The 23399-nt window shown below is 38.9% G+C and overlaps 2 protein-coding genes across 5 annotated transcripts; one reads left to right on the forward strand and one right to left on the reverse strand.

Annotated features, from left to right (window-relative positions):
• Nucleotides 1–84: 84 nt before the first annotated feature.
• On the reverse strand, nt 85–17803 carry LOC134035935 (high affinity cAMP-specific 3',5'-cyclic phosphodiesterase 7A-like). 4 transcript variants are annotated; one of them, XM_062480501.1, is made up of 13 exons: nt 16854–17803; nt 7633–7693; nt 6699–6788; nt 4846–4997; nt 4642–4705; nt 4043–4138; nt 3720–3820; nt 3419–3550; nt 3173–3264; nt 2853–2997; nt 2535–2631; nt 2342–2422; nt 85–2234 (listed from the first exon to the last, which is right to left on the reverse strand). In XM_062480501.1, the coding sequence occupies exons 1-13, from the start codon at nt 16989–16991 to the stop codon at nt 2017–2019; spliced, it is 1467 nt and encodes a 488-aa protein (XP_062336485.1). In that variant the 5' UTR covers nt 16992–17803; the 3' UTR covers nt 85–2016. The 4 variants fall into 4 exon arrangements, with proteins under 4 accessions (XP_062336485.1, XP_062336484.1, XP_062336487.1 ...); XM_062480500.1 differs by having other exon boundaries at nt 7612–7693; XM_062480503.1 differs by lacking the exon at nt 16854–17803 and adding an exon at nt 10716–10989.
• A 2492-nt stretch (nt 17804–20295) lies between these two features.
• LOC134036578 (dnaJ homolog subfamily C member 5-like) lies at nt 20296–23046 on the forward strand. The gene is made up of 4 exons (XM_062481577.1): nt 20296–20402; nt 21777–21990; nt 22257–22425; nt 22728–23046. The coding sequence occupies exons 1-4, from the start codon at nt 20296–20298 to the stop codon at nt 22820–22822; spliced, it is 585 nt and encodes a 194-aa protein (XP_062337561.1). The 3' UTR covers nt 22823–23046.
• Nucleotides 23047–23399: the final 353 nt, after the last annotated feature.

Genomic DNA, 23399 nt, shown 5'->3' on the forward strand with positions numbered 1-23399 from the left:
CTACACAATCAAAGGAATTTATCTTAAGCAGGTATTGATTATGAACTATACCTCTGGTATTCAAACAGACAATACTAAAGCAACTCATGTGACAACGTTTTATTCATGAAAATGTAACTGCAACTGGCATGTATCAAAATATAAATTTAGCAAGTCTTCCCCCTAAAAAACAATAGCTTGCCACGCAAGATCCTACCCCCCAAAATGAGTTACATCAAATTGGTAAACAGTTATATTAAAGAAATGTCCAGAAAATACAATACACATTTGCCATTATATGAAAAGCACCAGGGTTCGTTTTATATTATGAAAGTCCAAATAGACACAATAGTGTCTAGAATACAGAAACAACACCACAAATCAGATATGGAATGTTTGAGTTACTGTCCAATCTAGTAATGAAAAAAACGAACAGTTTTTTAAACTGAGGGCAAACAGTTGAACAATGCATTGAGAGACAACAGTCCTTTCATCAAAGAGAAAAAAAGGGTTTGGTCACTTAGTTTCGTGCATAGCTTAAAGGCATTTGTTGCAGTCATTATGTGTCTTTTATTTTGTGTCATTCTGAAATGGGCTCAATTCGCTCATATTACAACATTGTGGTATGTCATGTCCCAATAAAACAGTCTCCTCATAGCAAATAAGTTGTTGTATTTTTGGGACTTTAGTTTTTCCACCAAAGCACCCAAACCCCCGCAAAGAAAAAGAAAATCGTGGGCCCCATTCATACTGTTAAACTGAAAAACATTTTGGCCATCTGCTACTAATATGAAAAAGTGGTTTTTCAAGTGTTGAACGGCTGGTAAGGCCACATATGCCACCTTATCCCTCTTACGAAACAATATAATTTGTAGGCTTGGTTTAAATCACCAACTTCATACAACCCATCATTATAAAACAGATTTCATACCATATTCAATATAAACTTTGCTGTCACATTTCACAGTGCAAGGAGCATGGACTAATGGCAGTCCTTCAATGGCATTTGGTGTGTTGATCTGTGATCCAGATGTTTGTTCAGTAAGTACAAATATTTCAAGTGGTTATTACACTTACAGTATGTGCTTCTTTCTTTTGTTATTATTATTCTTTTTTAACAGAACCAATGTTTAATTTGTAAAATACAACACAAAAGTTGTGCTTGTAAACAGTTCAGAGGCAGCAGTTGATGTGGGCTTTTCACACAATGAGTCATATGATGAGGAAGATGGACACACTTTCATTAAGCTGCTCATATGCCTGTGTCACTAGGCTGTTATGACTTCAGCAACGACAATGTATTAACATTGTTATAAACACTCAAATGTTTCAAGGTAATCAGTAATTGTTTTATAATTTACATAACTTGTCAACTTGAATTTGAAGTGGAAGTTTTAAGACAAGTGGAATCACTTGTCTTAAAATGATTTACCCCGTTGACCTTTCTAATACTGTGTAATAATGAAATGCTAAAACAGTATTGCTACTAAGTTCATAACAGCACTACCACAGATACAGAGCACCCGTTAAGTGTTATCAGGAAGATTAATTCTCTAATGCAGCACCTCACATAGGCTTGTCTGAAAAAATGAACCTCTCTAAGCACAAGGCTTCTCTTACCATACTCTTCTCACACAAAGCACTAAAATATTTCTTAAGGAAATGGCACTTTAATCAGAAGATCTTTTTTTATTGTTTTGTATGAAAATATTCCCTTCCATTTATAAAAAGTGTGGCGTGTTAAATTAGTAATGCCAATACGGAGCTACAGAAAAAATAAATACATTATAAACTTAAAACAAAACAAAAATACAGCAGAAGCAACATGAGGTATCTACGTATTACTCCACGTTAAAGAAAAAATAAATTAAGTTAAATTAGGTGAAAAAATAAAGAATCAGTGGTATACCTAGAGGAAAGGGAGCGTGTTGGCTGAGGTGGACATGGTGGGTTGAGTAATGTTACAGTCTGAAATCGATTCCTCTGTGCCCATGTGCCTTCACACCTCCTTTGGCACTGCCGGGCACTTTTGGTGTGTCACAAGTCTTTGCTTACCTGAGGTAATACTTTGGAGTAACTGTCCTTAGGGGCAGGAGTGGGGCCAGGGGCTAGTTTATCAGAGGAGTCCTCTGGCGGGGACCCTTTCCAGCCTGCCTTGTTCAGGCTCAGGTGGTCCAACATGGTCTGGGAGAGGCGCGTGTCAGAGAAACGAGCCCACTCCCTGAACAGAGGCTCTACTACGTACGTGATGAAACCTGCATGAGAGGAAATGATCAGTTATTCTCAGGAACCTTCATTCCAGCTAAGTTAGTTTTAGCCATGTTTCATCTAGACTTTATTATACCCCTAAGGTCAGTCTTACCAATTTGTATGTTGGCCACTGAGTTGGATTGTCGATCACAGAGCGGGGTCACTTCAAGATTATGTTTCCTTTCGATATCTCCTGATGACAAGATAAATCAGGTAGGTGGTTCCCAGTTAAACAAATACACACAAACATTAATACGTAGACAATTTCAACATACAATGAAGAACACGTAGGTAGGTTGTGTTACCTTGGTGGAAGAACTCCTCTGTAACCTTTTCGCTCCACAGTTTACAGAGTTTCCATGGTCGGCAGGGGTTACAGATATCTGCACACTTCATGGCCATCTTTAGATTACATGGGTACACAAAATAAAGGGGGAAACAAATCTCTCTCTTCATATATTATGCTTCATATATAATGTACAGTATTACTTTCACACCGTTTCCACACTTTTTCACACCTTTTCACACCTTTTTCACACTGTAAGATTACAATTAAGGTAGTATTATCTTTCTTTATCCTCTCAAATATGTTATTCATCTGTTCTGTAGATAGGTTAGCTCACCTGGAGAATAAAGTGCCGGTACCATGGGTCTCCAAGACAGAGTTCTCCCTTGTCCAAATGTGTCCGGAACTCAGACAAATACTTATTCTGGCGGCTGATGTCTGTGGCCAGGATTATAGATCCAAGTCGCTGCTCCATGTTCATTCTACAAGACACCAGGAAAAAAACACATTAAATAGTTACTCAAGAAATAATACTGAGAGTCCTAGATTGCTGCATTAAACATCACTTAGGTAATACGACAACAATCCTTTAAGATAGAAAACAGATCAAAGAGTGTCAGAGATGTGTTAGGATGTGGTGGATGTGAATTGGCTTACCTGTCTTCCGCAGGGAGGTGGGAGAGCAGGGCCGACTCTCTGAGCAGTGCCACTGCCGACTTCCAGTGGTGGTTCTCCAGAACAGATGTGTTCTGTAATACCATAGAAAGAACCTCAAAAACTGTTTCACAAATAATGCTTTTGAATAGCTCCCAATTCTAAACGCTTACATGAATTGTTAAATACGTTAACATGTTCACATTGATTTGACTGACGTTCACCAAAGGAAGTTTGTGGGACCCTTACCTTGTACAGTGCAGCGAGGTAATGGTCTGTTTTAATAAGAAAAGGCTGGTTGACACCTGGATGGTCCAGATCATGGGTGGCAGCAGCCACTAAGCCCAACAGTATGTCACAAGAAGTGAGCGTCTTGGCAAGCTGTGCACACGCCCACAGACAGACATTGAAAAAGACATGCAATACACAGACAGAGTTGTCACAAAAGCATCCCTTAAGAACAGTATAAACGTTTGTACTATTATTTCTCATCTATAAGCCTAATAATTGTACTAATCAGATGAATTCTTAAAAAAAAAGAATCTCTCACCTTGGGCTCTTGTAGGTAACAGTACATTGCCTGAGTCACGTCAGCAGCATGGACTGCATTATGGTAGGGATTCTGTCTACGGTAATCCTCTTGGATCATGACTATGGACACAGTTACAACACAACAATGTTAAAATATGAATATTTTATTTTCAAAGATATATACACTGTGATAAGAACATTTGTCAAAAATAACAAATGTATTCCATTATTTAAAAATATATTACGGTGAGAAACTTATAAGGATGTGCTTTAAGGTGACCAGTATTTAAGACTTTTTTTACAGGATTTGTGTGATTCCACTACTTCAAAGTTACTTCATACCTAAAAATCGTCTCAGCTTAACCATGTCCAACTGGAAGAGCTCAATCAAGCCATACTGGTTAAATAAGTGAAATGTTAGGTTGACAAGGCTGTTCCCTGTAAGAAAAGAAACCACAAGATAAGCTTATATGTCTAACAGTAATACCAGTTTGCCAGCATAACAGACCAGGAATACATTATTTAACCATTGTAGAAGCTGACTCAAAGTTAAATTTATAATCACATGGCCACCTCACATCACCCCAAATTCCTTCTGCTGTACAATTCTAAACAGTTAGTTTGCCTGATATGTTGGTTTCTTTACTGCAGCTGAGCATATACTACACTAGCATCAAGCTGGGATGCTACACATTCTTAGTGAACAAGGTGTGCTAACCCACCTCTCTGTCATGTCATTGGTGCTGACCCACGTAAATGGTGCATCGGTATATAACTATAGGTGAATGAGGTGTGACTACTTTATTGGCATTACTAAAATGCATTTTTTCATTTTAAAAAAAAAATAAAGACAATACTGTGGGTTGTTGCTTATTAACAGACATGCGTTTACAATTTTCTAACAGCAGAGGGCAATAAAACATGCTTCCTAAACTCCTTACCATTTGTCAGTCTGTCAAACAAAAAAATATCAAAGTCCCAGGTCCCAACCTTATTTAACATACACTGAAAAACAAGAATTGACATTACTTTACAAAACAACAATGCAAGCCCATATACACAAACACAAGTGTAATTGTTAATTGAATGTTTTGCATAGGCTACACAGCAGTAGATGTCAATGTACAGCCCAACCACACACAAACCTTGGCTTGACCTAAGTAGTCATCATCAAGGATGGAAAGAGGGTTGAGGGCTGGGAGACCCCGGAAGAACCGTGAAGAATGGAGGTACCTCTGGAAGCTCTGTAACCTGCGGACTTTCCTGGCAGACACAGGCTCCGCAGAATCAGGTGGAGCTGTAGCAGATACAAAGTTCTATTACAGAAACATTCAAATCAAATCAGTGGCAGCTACAGTAACAAGCTGGTCAACTTAGCTAGCTAGCTCCTGCAGCTATCCCCACCACATATAACATTATTAATCTATCTTATTTAGTACATACTCATAGCCATTAAATGTATGGCTAATAACCAACCTTTTATATTATGTTCCATCAATCAAGTATATTGTGCAACTTTGCATGTAGCAACTGTTAGACTATGACTTGAAAACAGTAAAACAAAAAACAAAGCAAGTATTTTGACTGTTGGGCTTGCAGAGTTCTAGAATACTGAGATATTCAAATACTGTTCTATAGAAACAGAATTCTTATCAGTTCTGCAGAATGTGTCTGAATTTACCTACATTGTACAATATCTAGGCTACACTACAAACCTTCTTTCATTCAGGGTCCAAGCCAATTATAATGGGATCATTATAATGTGATCATCTTTTTTCAGCAAAGTACTGAAGCTCTGCAAAAGCCCCACAGTTTGAAAACCACTGAGCTATCTAACACAGAATAAATACATAATGATTATTAAATTACAACTCAGACCAACAAGAATACTGGTGGGATTGTTGGATGATTAACAGTACCTGGAAAACACACAACAGATGCATTTGTCATTACTGTGACTTTTTTTGCGAAGTGTAAGAACCGAGGTGATTGGAATGGCAGCTTTAATAACATCTGTACCATTAGAGGACCAACATAGAAGGTAAGCCTGCCATGTCCACCGAGCCAATCACTTCTGTGAGTGTTTGCAAGGTACGTATGTGTGTGTGTGTGTGTGTGTGTGTGTGTGTGTGTGTGTGTGTGTGTGTGTGTGTGTATGTATAAGCAAAGAAGGGAGCGTCTTTGTTAGTGTGTGTGTCTGTCGTGCAAAGACATGCTGCTGACACAGCACCCTGTTCCCCTGCCAGCTGGCAAACCACCATTCTGAGACCTGTATTGTCAAAGGCAGAATATAAAGCTTAAAATAGCCTCTTGCAGCAAAGCAACATTCTGGAAAACTCAAAAATTACAGTCAGACAAGGGAACACCAACACTGAGCTGCTGTAGTTTTAGTTCACAGTCCATATATTTCCTTAAAATGTCCCCTTTAATTCTTTAAGAATTTAATTTACTTATTTTAATCCTACATCTGAATTTAGATTATTACATACAATAAATGGGGCAAGAACTGCTGACCCTGTTTGTTGCCATTAGGGCATCTGTCCAAACCAATTACAAACGGAATATTGATTTGTGGAAAAGTCAGCACAGACATATCACTAGGACAACCAGTTGGACAGCTTCCTACCTAACAATTTGTTTAATTGATAGAGGGGCAAAACAATCTTTACTCATAGGCAAACATGTTGCTGGGAAATCATATTTGATGCTATACTGACTATTCTCATTTCACTTCAATTGAACAGAAACGTGTCTAAGATTTGGCTTATCTAGCTCCCAATATAAAGAAAGCTATATTATTCCTAAAACAGACATTAGCATCACAGCTATTGCTTACCATCTGTGTGTAAGGGTTAACCTATCTTTAGTATTTGGTTCCATATTTTGTTGGGGGATGTAAACAGCACATTTAAATTTAAAGTTTAAGTTTTAAAAGGGGAATACAAAAGTTGTGTTTGCATGGTTATCGCAATAAAAAAGTGTTAACCTTCATACTTACAGTGCAAAGTTCGGAAGTCGACATATGTGTTAGGATTAGAACCTCGTCTCTCTAGTTCGACAAACCCGGCCTGGCGACTGACTCTCACATCTCCTAGAGGCAATTGGGAAGAAGGGAAGAAAAGAAGAAAAAAATATCCTCAAGGTACTGGCAATAATAAGGGGTTTTATCCAGTGAGGCATTTGCGTAGAGAAGAGGGACACAGCTGGACAGGAAGCAGTGTGTATAGCAGTGCCAAGTGTCCATTAGTATTCACACACTGCTAGCTCTGATGACTAATGATAAAGAACCCTGGGCATTTCTGTTCAGACAAGATTAAATCACATTCATTGGTTACACTAGACAAGAGATTATATGCAGGATTGGGGTCAAGTATGTTTCAATGTAATAAATTAAGAATGTAAATAGTTGAAGTAGTTAAAATTAAAATGTAGTTTTACATTACATGTGTCTCTTTGGAAAATAATTTATTTAAATAATATACAAGAATATGCTTGCATTTTTATTTAAATTCACTTATGCTAAAAAAGAATGTTCCCCAACCCTGATTGTATCATGTAAACATCACAACGCTGATGGACTTAACAGAGGTACATGAAATGCACACTAAGGCATTGGTTCTAACGCATGGAGCCCAGCCCTGCAATGATGACCACAGTCCTGGCCATTAATAAATAATAGCATTAACAGGAGAAACAGGTACTGAAAGAAAACACATTTTTGACTATACTATTCAATATACTTATTATTATTATTATTGTAGATCTAGAGATTTTTACTCGTCAACAATCAAGTTACTCGACAGTCACCTGCAATCTTGAGAAGACACAACAATCGGTTAGTGTTAGGGTTACACTGGACAATTAATGCTACTTTAGACCACACAGGAAGATAGTCAAAAACCGAGTGTTACCCAGGTGAATGTCCCACGCACCTAGCATGCGGATGTAGAGAGCCGTCTGATCTTCACTGTCGTAGGAGATTGCCCCGCGTCTCTGAAAAGACACGATAACAGACATTGTCAGAACAAAATTGATTCTTAAACTTTGATCAAATTTTCTGAAATTAAACATGTCCAGATATATTTTGGATAGGGAGGATAACCAGACCCTGACAGCATATGAAAGTAAATGTAATGTATATGAGTAAAAGGTCAAAATAAGATTGCCATGAGTGGGGACAATAAAAACAGTTTACTATTTATAAAGTTCTTCTCTTCATGAATTGTGCTGTGATTCTGAGTTAACAAAAAGCTTGCTGCACACAAAAGAATATGCTGCAATAATTTGGACCATTCAGATACAAGAAAAGAATATCCTGTCCCGCCCAAGTCTCGGTGCATTCAGTGTGCCACTATGAACATTGTAATGCTTCATGCCCTACTTTAACCAGACAGTATCTTCTGTGTGTGTGTGTGTGTGTGTGTGTGTGTGTGTGTGTGTGTGTGTGTGTGTGTGTGTGTGTGTGTGTGTGTGAGAACCACACAGGACAGAGGAGTTAGAGAGAGCCCAGTCAGCGAACCTCATCTCTACTGCTCCCTCTCGGATATTAGTGGCTCTGCTCCAGAGATGCATTCAGATGGCTCGCTGGGGTGTCCCCAGATGGCATTACATTGAAACGGGTGACGTCAATACCCCTAACCAATTTGCATAATTGATATTCCCTCTTCCAGCCAAACCCTATCCACATAGGTCACGCTACTGAATACAAAGGTCATTAAACATTTATGTTCTTTGGTTTCACACCATCTTTTAGTGAAAGATATTGTCAACTTGACACAGACTCTCTTAATAATTATTTTTGCAATGTGTGGTCAGATTTCCAAACAGGATATTAGTCATCACCATCTGTAAGCATTACAAAAGGAAACAACATGCTAAACATAATGGAAATCACACATTACAAAACATACTGGTGTAGACTACGCAGGATATTTGGATGGCACAATCCTGTTCTATATATAAAATCTTGTTATTCTTGTGATATTCAAACTGAAAGGAGGATATCGTTGAGTGGATAACTAAAGTTGAATTTGGAATGAGGTTCAATAAGCAGATGTCTGCTTGTTATTCTGAGCAGTGTCAACATAGTATTGGCCATATAGTGTACAATATTTTTATAAAATGCAAACTTTTGATTTAATAGAGCCTGATGTTCTTTGTTTTTTTTCAGATGCGTATAGTATGGAATAATAAACAAGACAGTCTATGGAAATATTTACAACAGGTATCATTAATATAACCCTTAAAGCCCTGATGAGACTTGAGCTTTACCTCAAAGATTTGAGAACATCTCTGCTATTTACAGGATTGCACATACACAAGGCTTATGTGTCCTGACACATCCTTAATGCTTTGGACAGGATGACTTTCAACACATATTGGACACTTGGAATAGTAGCAAACGTGAATTTGTGTGATTTTGCTGGTCTTACAACAGTTTTTGTTATCCTTTCAAGTTCATGTTTTAAGATTAAATGAAAAAGAAAATGAAGAGCAGCTAGTAGTTCTTGAAAGGTTGTTTGTAAAACATTTGGTATATAAGTTGATTATCCAATTTAAATAACAGCAAAATGTCCAAATCACTTTCCCTTTATCTGAGAGTGCCCTTGGAAATAGTTCACAGATTTACTCGACTCTCAATACACATGTTGCACACTGACACAACTTAATCACACTAAACATGAGCTTGAAGACAGTGTTTTGAAAACCAACAAGGATTGTGTTTACACCAATCCATTTGTGTTTATAGCTAAGGAGATAAATTAGGTTCTTTGAGAGACAAGAACCGTTAGACAGCCAACCTTGCTGTGCCCATATGTGCTTCACACCAGTAACTGGCATCTCCCTCACATGGTGCCAACTATTCGGGCCACGACAGGCCCAGCGTGTGCGTCACTACCGTATTGCCTTGCTGCACTCGTGAAAACACTGTGGCGTCTGCCAAGCTGGGGAGAACATATGCCACCATCTTTCATGCCATGCGCTCATGCTCAGATGCTTGACATTACATTCTACGTACAGAAGTCAACATGTGCAACTGCTCCTTGCTTTCCTCGTTAAAAGAAAATCACTGCATTTCACAAAACCTCAGTTTACGTCATGTGCCCACGTCATTGACATACACGTAGTCAGACTTTTTCTAACTATTTCAAAATGTCAAAAACATAAAAGTCAGAACAGTTATTTGGGCGTAGACACAGTGGTTTAAATAATTAAAGTTAAACATGTGTAAGTATTTATTTTTTACTGATCAAATATCTCGGTGTCATTGTAACTTTGTAGTACAAAATAGTACTAGCAGGCGATATAGTAATAGTACAAAGTGATTTGTACGAACTTTACAACTCAATTTCTTTCACATTTACCAACAGTAGTTAAAAATGTTAGCTCTCTTGTAGAGTCCCAGGACTGTTATTCCTACTCTTCCCACAGTTCAGTTTGAGCTAATGAAGAGACACTACTGGGCTTGTGGGAAAACGTTGGCCCAGAGAGAGAGAGACGGTGAGATATCTAATTAACAGCAACAGGATTGGGTTTCGGCTAAACTGACCAGAGGGAAATCACTGAAAACACATGGAGTATTGAGGACCAGTCAAATGTCACCCCTCACTTCATTTTCCACTACAATGTACTAAAGACAATGGCGGCTCAATCATTTTAGACAAAGGGCTTGTGGGGTATTATTGAAATCAAAATGCATTCCCAAGACACTGAAATAGCAGGAGGCACTGTAACATTTTGGTCAAATAGTTAAATTCTCTTGTCCGAGGCTGTTCTGTTTTTAATACAATACCAATGTTCCAAAAATGTATTTATCAACTTGTGAATACGCTAGTCACTGACTAATTGACAAGCTATCGCATGTTAAACTAAACACGCACACACCTCTTTGTTATTACTGCTTTCAACAGATAGGCCCAGAAGTTAAATCTTGACTTAAGACATCTTTCTCAAAGTCTAACCAATTTAAAGCAGACCTTTTCCAAATTTAGCATATTATGTGAAAAGAACCTACCTTTTGGAAAATCCACCGGGTCAGAATCATAATCAAGGACCAGATTAGTACAATTCCCATTGGGCCTGGCCAAGGATTTTGAGTCCCTTTCCCCGCTTGTACATGCGTGTGAGTGTGTGTGTGTTTGTGTGTGTAGAGCTTGAACGTAGGGGTGCAGACCCTCGTGAATATCTGGAGACCGACAAAGGACAGCTCAAGGCCCGGGTAGGGGCAGTAAGCAGAGCCTTGGGCAGCAGCTGTCTTCGCTCCCGGCACTATCACCTGACTGCCCACTACGGGGACTAGGCTAACTACCAAATGGACTGACAAACTGACAGACTGACTGTATAAGGGGACAGGCGCCAGGCCACCCCCCCAGCTGCCTGCAGCAGCAAGCACTGGTGGTGCAAGCGGCGTCGCAATGTTGCGCTAGCTCCGTCCCCTCTCTCTCTCGCCTGAGCCACCAGTATCTGTGTAGCAACGGTCAAACACACCTCATAAACACTCGGACACAGACACTCGGGGGGAGGTTGGTGGTGGGGAGTGGAGGGGCACACATTACTGCACTTCAATGTCACGTTACTCATGTTGTAGCAGGTTCTTACACGTCAGAAAGGTCAGCTGTAGAAGTCTTGCCTCTTAAGCATGTCCTGTTATTCAGACTGGGCCATACCTGTAAAGTCACCCACAGCCTTGTATTACTTTGTCGACATCAGCCCTACAATTAAAAAGGCTGAATTGTACTGCCATTATTCTTCTATACATATTCTTTAAAGGTGATTAGAAGAACGACTCATCTATGATAATGTCTCACTTCAGAATAATTACACAATAAGGATAGCACTTTCATTGTAGTTTCTGAGTCGCTGTTGTTCAACCATACAATTAATATAATTTGAAAAAACGAATCTGTTAGCTACTTGACACATTTTTTAAACCAGTTAATGTACCATATAATAGAACTTAGTGAAAGCTGAACTAGAGGAGGGAACAGCGTGCATGGAGATGAAAGGGAAGGCTTCTCAAGAGAGATACTGTTGAAGAAGCAGCCCTGTCTGAGAAGTAGCCTTGAACAAACCCTCCACAGAAAAGTGAGGGGTTAGATATGCCCTTGCCTTGCAAAGGCCCACAGACTAAATTAGACCCCTCCACCCCCCACCATCCCCACGCTACGTCGACATCCCAGCTGATAAGTGTGGTAAACCGGATGCCAGAAATAGAGCCATCACAAGGCCAGTTATATGACTGCACAAAAGAGCATCAGGGCTGTGAAGACACACTCTTACACAGATTCAAAAAACTTTAAGAAATAAATTCATTATTTGCGTAACTTAATATTCGAGGGCCATGGTTTTAATACTAACTTATATTATTGTGCTGACCTCAATAGGCCTTTGTATGTTACCATCTTCGGAAATCTGTGGCATTGTTGGTACAGTCTGGCTGTGGCCTTCTTGGACTCGTACTTGAATCTGTAGTATAGGTTCAAATCTGATTTATGCTCAGGCTCAAAAACAGCCTGTTCAAGAAATCTTGTACAATGTAAACATAACAAAACACTGACAATTTCCAATCTTTAAATCAGTGGCTTTCATTTAAACTAGTGCAGTGCAGTGTGATGGAGCCATAAAATCCATGGCTCCATCACTTAGTGCAGAGCAACAGGGGAGCAAAATAATGTATTTTGTCACAAACCGCTTATCCAAACAGCTTCACACTAGAACCTGCATGACATTGGGTCCTCAGCAATACACCTGCCATATTTCAACTACATACAGTGCCCGGTTCTCAAGATAATCAAGCCACAGATAGACACACACAGATTCCTGCCTTTATGATGGCCATTCAAGCAGAAAATAGTTAAGACTGTGCCTTTAACCACAAAGCTTGGGAAACTGGTGTGGTCTGTCCAGCCAAGTTCCTGCAAAGACAGCTATGCAAACATTCCTTTCCAAATCTAACAGGACACTTGGGATGTTTTGCTTGGTCAGTCCCTTTACTTGGCTATCATGGACAAATGCACCATAGGGCAGGGATTTGACACAATTTCCCTGTGCAATAAATCACTGATTAGCTGACTAATAATGATTAATACAAAGTCACAATAACCAATGACCTCATCAAATGTTAAGTATGATAAAACAAGCCAACACCTCAATGATGATGGTGTTATGTCTCAAAGGTTAGCTGTGAGTCTTGTGCTAACAATTTACTTTGCAGCACAGAGCATGATGGGGGGGTAAACAACAGCTTGGCATGTGAAATCAGTGCATGTTGACTTCTTCAAAGAAAGAGACTGAGTCAACTCTCACTGATGCTGAAGTGTGGTATATGTGATGATCCAGCTCACTAACTCAAAATGTCACGTTTCTGAGAACACAAAAGTCTAAACCCTAGATAATAAAATAAAAGTACACACAAGGAACATTTAAACACACATGACAGTTGTATTTGTTTTTCCAGCTCAGTGTGATTGTGATGGTTGTGTAAGATTGAACGACCGTCACATGTTCCTTTGTTTATCGGTGCATCTTCTGTTATGGCAGCACTGTAAACACTGCGAGGGAAGCTATTGGCTCTTTCAAAGTATATTTTTCCAAACTTGACATACAGATAGAAAGTTAATGATAAACTGGTTCCTAGCACTAGAGTAGCCTGTTCATACAGTATGTGTTTATACTCAAGGTAAACTGAAGTGATGGCATTTTTTTACCTCAGAGTTGTAAGAAAAGCTTTCAAAAGTGGGATATGAAATATGTAAATAAGATTAGAATACTGTAACATATGACTCAGTCAAACTCTAATTTGGTACAAAAGTCAAATTTAGTACTTTGTCCTTCATTATGAGTCCTTTTTGGATACAAAACTAAATGAAAATATTAAACTTCATTACAGTAAATCTATGGATAAACGGCCTAGGCTTGTGCCAGCTTAAGTTGCAGCCATTTCTGGACTGGGACTGAAAAATGGCCCGGGACTTTGAAACGCAAACCGGCCCACGGCCGTGTATTATTATTATTATATGTATATATATATATATTTTTTGCATTATGCCGCGGCCGTTTGACCGGCCGTTAGGGAAATCTCCCGACTCTCCTGATGGCCAGTCCGACCCTGGTTGCAGCCTAAGGCCTTTATTTCGACGCCTGTAAAATGTATCTTTCCATGTAAAATATCATGCAAATCCCAACAGTGTGCAAACAAATGTGGCTCATATTCTGTATACAAATTCTGCAGCAATGACAGCTACATTTAACCAGATATCTAATCTAGCTATGCCGCGTATAATGTATACATATGTAGGCCTAACTTGTAGCGTTCCCTGAATTTGTGGCAAATCAGTGGATCCTGAAAACATGTTTTTTTTGTTTTTAAATGTATGGTGGTATTGAAACCAAAATCCACGTTTACTATGTTTTATCACATTTTAGGTCCCCAAACCTGAATTTAAGGCTACTTGTATTTCAGTAAATAATATGTCAAGTAAACATAGTAGCTGTTGTAGAAGATGAAACATGAATAATAAATAAACCCTAAAATTAGTTTTGTTTTAGACTTGTAGGCTAATTCCAACATTCTGAACGTAATTTGCCAGTTGGAAATTGGATAACCTTTACATCTGTTCTTAGAACTAGACAAAAGATGTGTATGAACATATAGTCTATAGACTTGTGCACATGTATGTAGATTATGTAGAATGACTTGTCTACACAGTATTAACAACCACATTCTACCCACATTTTCAGGGATCTCTACCTTCATTTAATATGGGCAAAGAACTCATTGTTGGACACAAGGCTGCACCCACAATGCATTGACTGTGAACAAATCAAACAATGTTGTGGTTTCATTGTAACCGACCAGGGGCATTGGCTTACCAGTCTCAACAGCTCCCTACATGCGTCACATTGACAGGCTGAGTGGCCCCTACGTCATTTGGCAATCCCATTTCATAAACTGACAGCATTCATTATTTTCCCACCATCACCATCCTTTACAATTTCATGATTATGGTATGCTATGTCATCTTCAGCTTCTAATGATGCTGTAGAAGGGTGAGAGGGTCTATCAAATATTACATATTAATTCATATATTTGCTCCAACACTTTGAAATAATGTTTTAAAGAAACAGTGCCTTCCTCAGCAAGAATTTTAGGATTAAAGTGATCTGAACAACTAACCATTGCCATTAATTGTTCAAATGAAAGATTCACTGGATACGTTTTATATTTTGAGACCAAAAAGATATTTTGTGAACTTCTAATGGAACTCCTAAGTTTACATAAGGTCAATTTAAGGTCATTTCCCTTCAAAAGATTGACACATGATTTTAAACCCATAAAGCAAACCATCCTGTAGGCTGACATCGCTTAGCAAATCACAGACCAGATCTACAGCAGGTCGTAACAGGCTACCTCACTCGTGTAGTTAACCCTCTCTGGTTCTTCTGCAGACAGCAGAAGCCTAACCAAGCTGAATAAGGACCACGCAGGACAGCCTGTGTGTCCACATAACGCATGCTGTCTCTAAATGCAGGTGGGACAAGGGCTAAAACTGTTTCAATGTGCTTCAGAAATTCAAAGCTCCACCGTGAATTGTAGCATTGCACAGAGAAAAGCAGCAAGAGTATCTGCACATTCCTAAGGGTGGGCTTTGTAGTAAATCCCACTTCAGCTTGTGGACTGAATGCTATGACCCTCAAATGGACCTATAGGCACTGCTAATAAAAACAATTAATGATGTAGATGAAATGTAAACAGAATAACAAGGTTTTATGAAGTCAGCCCATACCCATGTTAGCATTATCACATAGGCCAAGTCAGCAGTGGGGGTTAAGCATGAGGTGAGGCATCAAAATGATATCAGCTTCATAAAAATGGCAATAGCTCTCATTGGCACGTGGCTCAAGGTAAACATAGGTCTACAACAACTTACATTGTCTGAAACATACTTGTAATAAATCATAAATGCTATATTTTCTGGAACATATGTAAATAAAAGACTAAACAAAAAAAAAGAAAATATTCTGACCGATGTACAGTACTACAACCATATCCGTGCAGGCACCTTATGCTTTGTTTGGATAGTCAAAAGGAAACAAACCACATACTGTACAACCCATGGGGCTTGGTTGGCCCTTGAGGCTGTCAAACCTCCTGCCCAGCAACAAGGCAGGTTTTCACAACCCTGGACATCAAAATCAAGCCACAAAACATTGGCATTCTTACCAAATAGAGCATTTGTGTGACACACACTGCAGCAACCTAATTTCAATAAGGGGAAACATGCTGAGAAATATTTATATTGTTTTGATGTTGACTGATACAAGCAACTATGCTAGTTTACAAAGCTATCCAAAGGCTTTCACAATGTTTAACCAAAAGTTAGACATACGGTGTATCCCCAAACACCTCCAAATGACATGGATTGATAACAAAGGGGTCAAACACAGTCGCATAACTCTGTAGCCTGCATCAGGTCACTCGCTTAGGTATCTGCATGCGCTGTAACTCATATCCTGATTATAATCATACAGTTGATGACAGATCTGGGCTCAGGCTACAGCAAATGACACAGACCACCAAGATGTAGGCCACCACTTCTACATGGATGAGCCAGGACCTAGGACTGGTATATCAATGAATGATTGATGACATCATACCACAGAATCCTGGCTAAACTCAAGAGCATGTCATTTGCAAAGATGTATTGTGAACAATGATTATGCATATCAATTTCAAAATATGTTGATACAGGAAATAACTGCTCTATCTACAATACTTTATAACACACAAAGTACATAGTAGCCTACAGCACATAACATGACCTATATGTTTTCATTTCACATCACATTAGGCTATGACCAATGGGACAGTCAAGAGCACTTTGTGATAAGCTGTTTATGCATAGTCCAATCAGCTTTGTGGGACTCTTTATTACAGATAAGGATTTAAAATATCCTTACAATTAATTAAGTGTTCAAGTCAAGGTTAAATGGAAGGTAGATTGTGTGTATTTGCTACGCGCACCATGTTCATTATGGAATATACAAGTACTATAAAAGCATGCGAGTTCAGATATAGTTTCTGAACACCCAAACCTACTCAGAATGCCTGCTTTGTATTAATCTGTTTTGGTCTTCCAGACGGCTCTCTTACCTTTGACAGCGGTCTTGGAGAAGGTCCCCCAAAAAGAGATGAGCTGGAGCTGAAACTGATGGCTCCCCTTCGGCTGAGAACATGTTTAGGAACCGGCCTGTCTAGAGGCAAAACCGGTAACTGATAACATACTGCCATTGAACAACGTTCAACGCTGAGTCCAGCTGTAATGCTAAAGTAACATAAAATCAAACTGAAACGATGGAATGTGACACAACTACAAATGTGTCAATTCCACCCACGTCAGTCTCCCGATGGACTGATGCGTCAAATATTAGAACAGTAGTAATCTTCATATAGAAAGAGGTTGGTCTCTTTTCTGCTGCATCAAACTTGCACGAAACGAAGCAGCTCCTCCAATCTTTTGTTCCGTGAAGTCAGTATTTCATCCATTTGGGGTTTTCACCATTTGCCCCCTTTTGAACTCAAATCCGGGCTTGAAAGCGGAAAGGCCTCTCTCTGCTTGGTATCTCAGTAATAAATAGCTTCCTCATATTAAAAATCCTTGCTTTATGGAGACAGTAGCCGACCTCCGACAAAAGCAAACACAAACAAATGAAAACAATTCGGAGACACAAACAGGCTATCTGAGTAAAAATAGGCACATCAAAACAAAAGTATTGTTAAACTAAAAGTGAATTTGAAACCCTTTTGCTTGTATCAATTACAAGCCTTCTTGAAGCGTTAGAGGAGACAACAATATCAAAATGCATTCAGTCCGTCTGCCGACCCCTCATTGCTTGCATAAATTACCGTGGCGCTCACTCTCAGAGAAACAGAGCGGGTATTGTGAGGATTTTACATGACCATTAACTTGGAGACAACTATGCAAATATTTACTAAATAAACGAAAGTACAGCCCAAACGATCAAAAAGGCTACAACGGTCCCCGGAATTCTTGCATTTCCTTTCACTGCTCACCCCTGCCTCTTCCCCAAACCGCCTACCACCAGAGATGGAGCTGTTTACAATCTGATGCGTACTATCTGTAGCGTCCAATAGACTCGGATATGTGATGAGACAACGTGTATGATTGGTTAAAAACAAAGGGTATGTACAATACATAGATGTCTATTGGCTACATTGCAAAAAAAGTAATTGGGGCAGTTTTTTATGAACATCTGCATTGGTAAACCAATGAGTTTTGCTTTATTCAGTTTGAACTGAATGTAAATAAGTAAATAAAATAATTTAAACTTGTTTAGGCAGTCAAAATATTTACTTGAAACAGAGAAGGTATGAACAAAAGAAAGAAAGATTAAGATAATGCAGTTTATTGGCTTGGTATATCTTGCCCATTCAATACTATGAGTACTTCAATTAAAGCCTTACATACAGCATTTTGACTGAAGCACGTTTGGTCTTCAAGCCTATGTGTTCTAACTATCCATTAGTTGTTGGACGTCGTTACTAGGGGTCTAGTAAGACTTTTTAGAGAGATTTTCTCTAGCTTAATGCTAGAGGAAAATGAAGCAGCAGGACGGTAATGAACTGTAGGCTATCTGAATCAACAGCAGAGGGGGATGTGGATGCTTCTCTTTTCGAGCATTTCTCACATCACGCAATCATTGTGTGGATGAAGACATACATGCTGTCAGATAAAATATCATATCACTATTTATTTGCCCAGTGCTGTTGCTTTACCATGGATGATCAAACCTATGAAGAGATGGTCAAAAGGAAATCTATTCAATGAAATATTTCCCCCAAACTCCCCAATGATTTCCCCATACTTAATTTACTAAGGGGTAGTCCCACGGCAGACTTGTTTAAAACTGGAGCGACCCAAAGGGAACTTAATTCAAGGTAGCACAGTTTGCTTTGCACAATCATGTGTTTCTCAGGAGGTCATAATCCTTTGAACATCCCCAATTGTTTGCTCATCTTAGGGGAGTCTGAATAATAACTGTGTCATTGGAGTCAGCAGATTGACACACTGTAACCAGAATTAGCTTTTGTCCCCTTGAAAGACATTCATGTTTATGTTGGTTGTAACAATTTGTGAAGGAGATGTTAACATCAGATTTATCAAAGATGTCTTCAGATTTTTTTAAATGTAAAATAAACTGTTAACACTGTAGATGATTCATAAACACAATTTCTATAGTCTATTTTGGCATGGCTTTTTGTAGCAGATGTGTTTTTCATGATTTAAATGATCATGATCCCAAATGTACAGAATTCTTCAGCTACAATATCAAACTTCAGCCATCTGTATATGATCTGGAACAAAAGGGGTTTGTGTTCATTAAATTGTTTCTAAATTTCTCATCAATGTTATTAGTTTTTTTGTCTCTCTTTTTCTGTGATAAATGTAGATGACCCAGAAATATTCCTATGTGTTTGTCTCCCTGTGATGAAAATTGGTTATTACATACAATTTGTGACGGCACAATACAATAGCAGTTAACTGCTTGGAAGGATACTGAGTCATCTCTGTTTACAAGCTAGAGGGCACTATTTCCTGCTATAATACTGCACCTTCAACCTGAGATTAAACACAAACCAGCAGGATAAGGACAAGTCCTCCCTAATTACATTATTGCCTTTGTAAGACTGAAATGTATCATTTGAAGCAAAACAACAGATCTGACCAAGCATCTCTAGATCTAATACTCACTATATAGACAAAAGAATTGGGACACCAACACATTACACCTACAGGAGCTTTTATGACATCCCTATTCTAAATCCATAGGCAATAATATAATAAGGAGTTTATGACGATAATAATCCCTTTCTGTTTTAAGAAAAAATTATATGTTATAGTAATACAGTACTCAATAGAGCAAGATATATCCCTGTTGGTCGGTCTCTGTCTATAGTACTGTGACTTTAAACCACTTGTCTTGACTACCTAGGTGTGGTTATGAGTCCCATCTGTGATCTGTTTAGCCAGACTCCTCAGCAGTATGGTCATTGGTCACGCTTACCTCCGCCCTGCACAATACACCTAGCCAACCGTCTCAGCTGAAACTCGATCAAGCCTACAGACACGGCATGGATCATGGGCCTATTGGTGGCCTGTGAAACACAAGTCAACGGCTTCTTGAATCTTTCATTTCCTTTCAGCCTTAGGTCTACACCAACCAACAATAGCTGTCCTTACTGGTACCTATCTATCAACAAGATTTAACCAGGTTAAGGGCCTTGACTGAAGTTTGGATATACAGAAGAAAACAGAAGGAAGAGTGTTATAAGGTCCAGGTATCTATTTCGTTCCTACTTATTTCTTTAAACATTATGATTTGTCCTACTTTACCTCCTTAAGGAAAAAAATAAACTGGTTACTGGGTATATTTTCCATTGCTTGATTAGTGTATATGCTCAGTATGCTTTGTATAGACAATTGTTTTAGCCTAGTCTAATTTTCTAGATTAAGTGCACTGAACTTTGTATGAAATGTTCCATGTTGTGTTCACCAGCAGGTAATGGTTGTAGGATGTCTGAATCCAGGCAGCGCTCCCTGTCTACATCAGGCGAGTCTCTTTACCAATTAATGGGACTAGAGAAAGGTTGCACACATGATGACATAAAAAAGTCCTACAGGTGAGAACAACACATCTTTCTTTCTTTCTTTCATACATGTACTATATGGCCAAAAGTCGGTGATACCTGACCTTAAACCTGTAAAAAGCTTGATGGAACATCTCTTCTGTATTAACCTCAATTTGTGCAAGGGGACAGTATCAAGACATTTAACAATGGGGAAGGTTTTTCATGGTTTTAGGCTGGAGCCCTAAGTTGTTGTGGAAATACAAAAGCTAATACCAGCTTCTTTCAAACTCTGTGGCAACAATTTGGGGGGAGGCCCTTCGGCCCTTTTTTGGCTTGATAAAAAGAGGTCCATTCAGAAATGTTTTGTCAAGTTTGGTGTGGAACAACTTCCATGGCCTGCACAGAACATGATCAAACACATTTGGGATCAATTCTAACACCATCTGCAAACAAGGTCTAATCACCCAATATCAGGACCCGACCTCCCTAATGCTCTTGTAGTTGAATTGAAGCAGATCCTGCATTAATGTCCCAGTGTCTAGATCATAAGCCATCCCAGAAAAGTGAAGGCAGTTATAGGAATATAAAGTGGGAACAAACTCCATATTAATGCTCATGATTTTGGAATGAGAAGCTCAATAAGCAAGAGTCCGTATACTGAGCGGTGTCCACGTACTATTGACAATATAGTTTTTTCTTTTCTTTTAATCATTTATTATATAGGGTTGGTTTGTAGGATGGTTATTGTTATTTTAGTTGAGTCTTGCTCAGACTGATCCTTGTGAAAGCCTGCAGCATCTCGTGGGACTCTATTTTGAACTACCGATAATAATACATATTGTTACTATTTGTGTATTTGTATTGTAAAAATGTTTTCAATCCCTTTGTTACTTATCTACACAACTGCAAGAGATATTTTAGCTCATTAACTAAAAAAGTAAGTAGTTCAAGTACATAACGGTTTGTCTCACAAGGTCCCAAAGTGGTGGGTAGCTACAGTATGTGCAATAATGTATTGCATATACCTCACCAGTGGCAATAAAAGTTACAAATAAATACAACCAATATGCTTAATGTATTCTGTAAAACTATTATCCGTGAATGCACATAATTAATCGTTGTAATATAATATAAACATATTTGTGCTGACAATTGCCTGACACTAGATGGAGCAGTAGTTCTAAGGAAAACAAATGCCTAGACACATTGGACTGTCAATACACAAAACATAACTGTGCAGACAATTTTGTGACAAAGATGCCTCCAAAAGTTCTATAGTTCCTTTTCCATTTCACAAGAATTTACTAATCTCGAAACAAAACATATGCATTTACCACCATATACACTACTGAACTGTGCTATACTATAAGTTTGAGAAAATGTTCAAACTATTAATAAAACACTGTTAAAAATGTGCTTCATCAGAAAACTAGCCCTTAGATACCATCCGGATAAGAATCCTGATAACCCTGACACAGCGGAGAAGTTCAAGGAGCTGAACAGCGCTCACACCATCCTGTCAGATGTTACCAAGAGGAACATCTACGACAGTTATGGCTCTCTGGGACTTTACGTAGCTCAGCAGTTTGGGGAGGAGAATGTCAACACATACTTTATGCTCTCTACCTGGTGGGCCAAGGTGAGATCAAATCTAAACAATCAGATCAAAAGGTCACATGTGGTATAATCTGTACCGTGAAGGGCTTCACAGTGGGTATGAAATAATAACTAGTATCCTGATATAGAGGCTTGTATTGATCAAACAACATTTTGAGAAAAACAGGAACAATGTGTAAAGCAAGCGTTTATTTGTGTATCTGGGTGCATCTGTGTACAGCATGTGTGTGTGTTTGTTCTCATTTGTCTATCTACCCTGTACTGACCTATATACATCTGTCCTGCCAGAGTCTTTTTGCCCTGTGTGGCGTTATAACAGGGTTCTACTGCTGCTGCTGCCTGTGTTGCTGCTGTAACTGCTGCTGTGGGAGGCTCAAGCCCACGCCTCCTGGAGAGGGAGCAGATAGCTATGTCTCCCCCGAAGACCTGGAGGAAGAGATCCGCAATGACATGGATGGTAAGGGGTTGCAGGGTGCACACACCATACTCACACACACATCTACTGTACACAAACTATGAATGTGCATATAATAATAATAATAAGACCCACTTTTTTACATACAACACACATCTAACTATAATGTGTGAGAGTGTGTGTCTGTGGCTTGATTATCTCGAGAACTGGGCACTGTATGAAGTTGCATGTCGGCAGCTGTCCTGCCCAAAGACTTGCAGCGCCTTGTTGTTTGGATGAGCTGAAATGCATGCACACACAAACATACACACACAAGTGTTAACTCATATTGTACGATTTTTTAGATGGAGACACTCCAGTGGTACACCAGCCAACTAATGCTAGTGAGAAGACACAATTGATTGGGGACCGAAAATACCAAAGAGATTCCTATACCTGAGCTCAGAGCATCATGACATCAGCAAAGCATAATCCGTCAATGTACACTACATGACTGCTTAATTCCATAATAAGACATGAAATGACTAATGTAAATAACTTGTGTACTTTGTTTGCTTTTGTTCACAGTAATTTTGTTGAGCTATTTTTGTTCAATGGCTGCAGTTCATGTTTTAGTTTGTTAGTCTCCTGATTCAAGTCACTCTGAAAACCAATCATGTCACTAATCACACCTTAGTTTTCACGTAAATATTTATTCAAATGGATGATTTTGTCTGATTAGATCAACATAAAGTACAAATGTTTATATGGCTAGACTATGATAACGTTGCTTTCAATATGCTTGCTCAATTCAGCTCACATAAAAAATATGTTGCCCACCCTTGTTGTATATTTGGTTTGAAGTCAAATAAGCCTGTTGGATTAGAGAAAGAAAAAAAAACGTTTACATAAAATAAAGCAAAGGTGTGTAAATCTGCCCCTTACTTGTAATAGGCTTCTACAGAGATTATTTCAGATGATTGAAAGGTAGGCTAGCTCGGCCAGAGCCCGGACACGCAGATACACATGCTTGTGTT

Source organism: Osmerus eperlanus, chromosome 16, assembly GCF_963692335.1.
Source record: "Osmerus eperlanus chromosome 16, fOsmEpe2.1, whole genome shotgun sequence".
NCBI lineage: Eukaryota > Metazoa > Chordata > Actinopteri > Osmeriformes > Osmeridae > Osmerus > Osmerus eperlanus.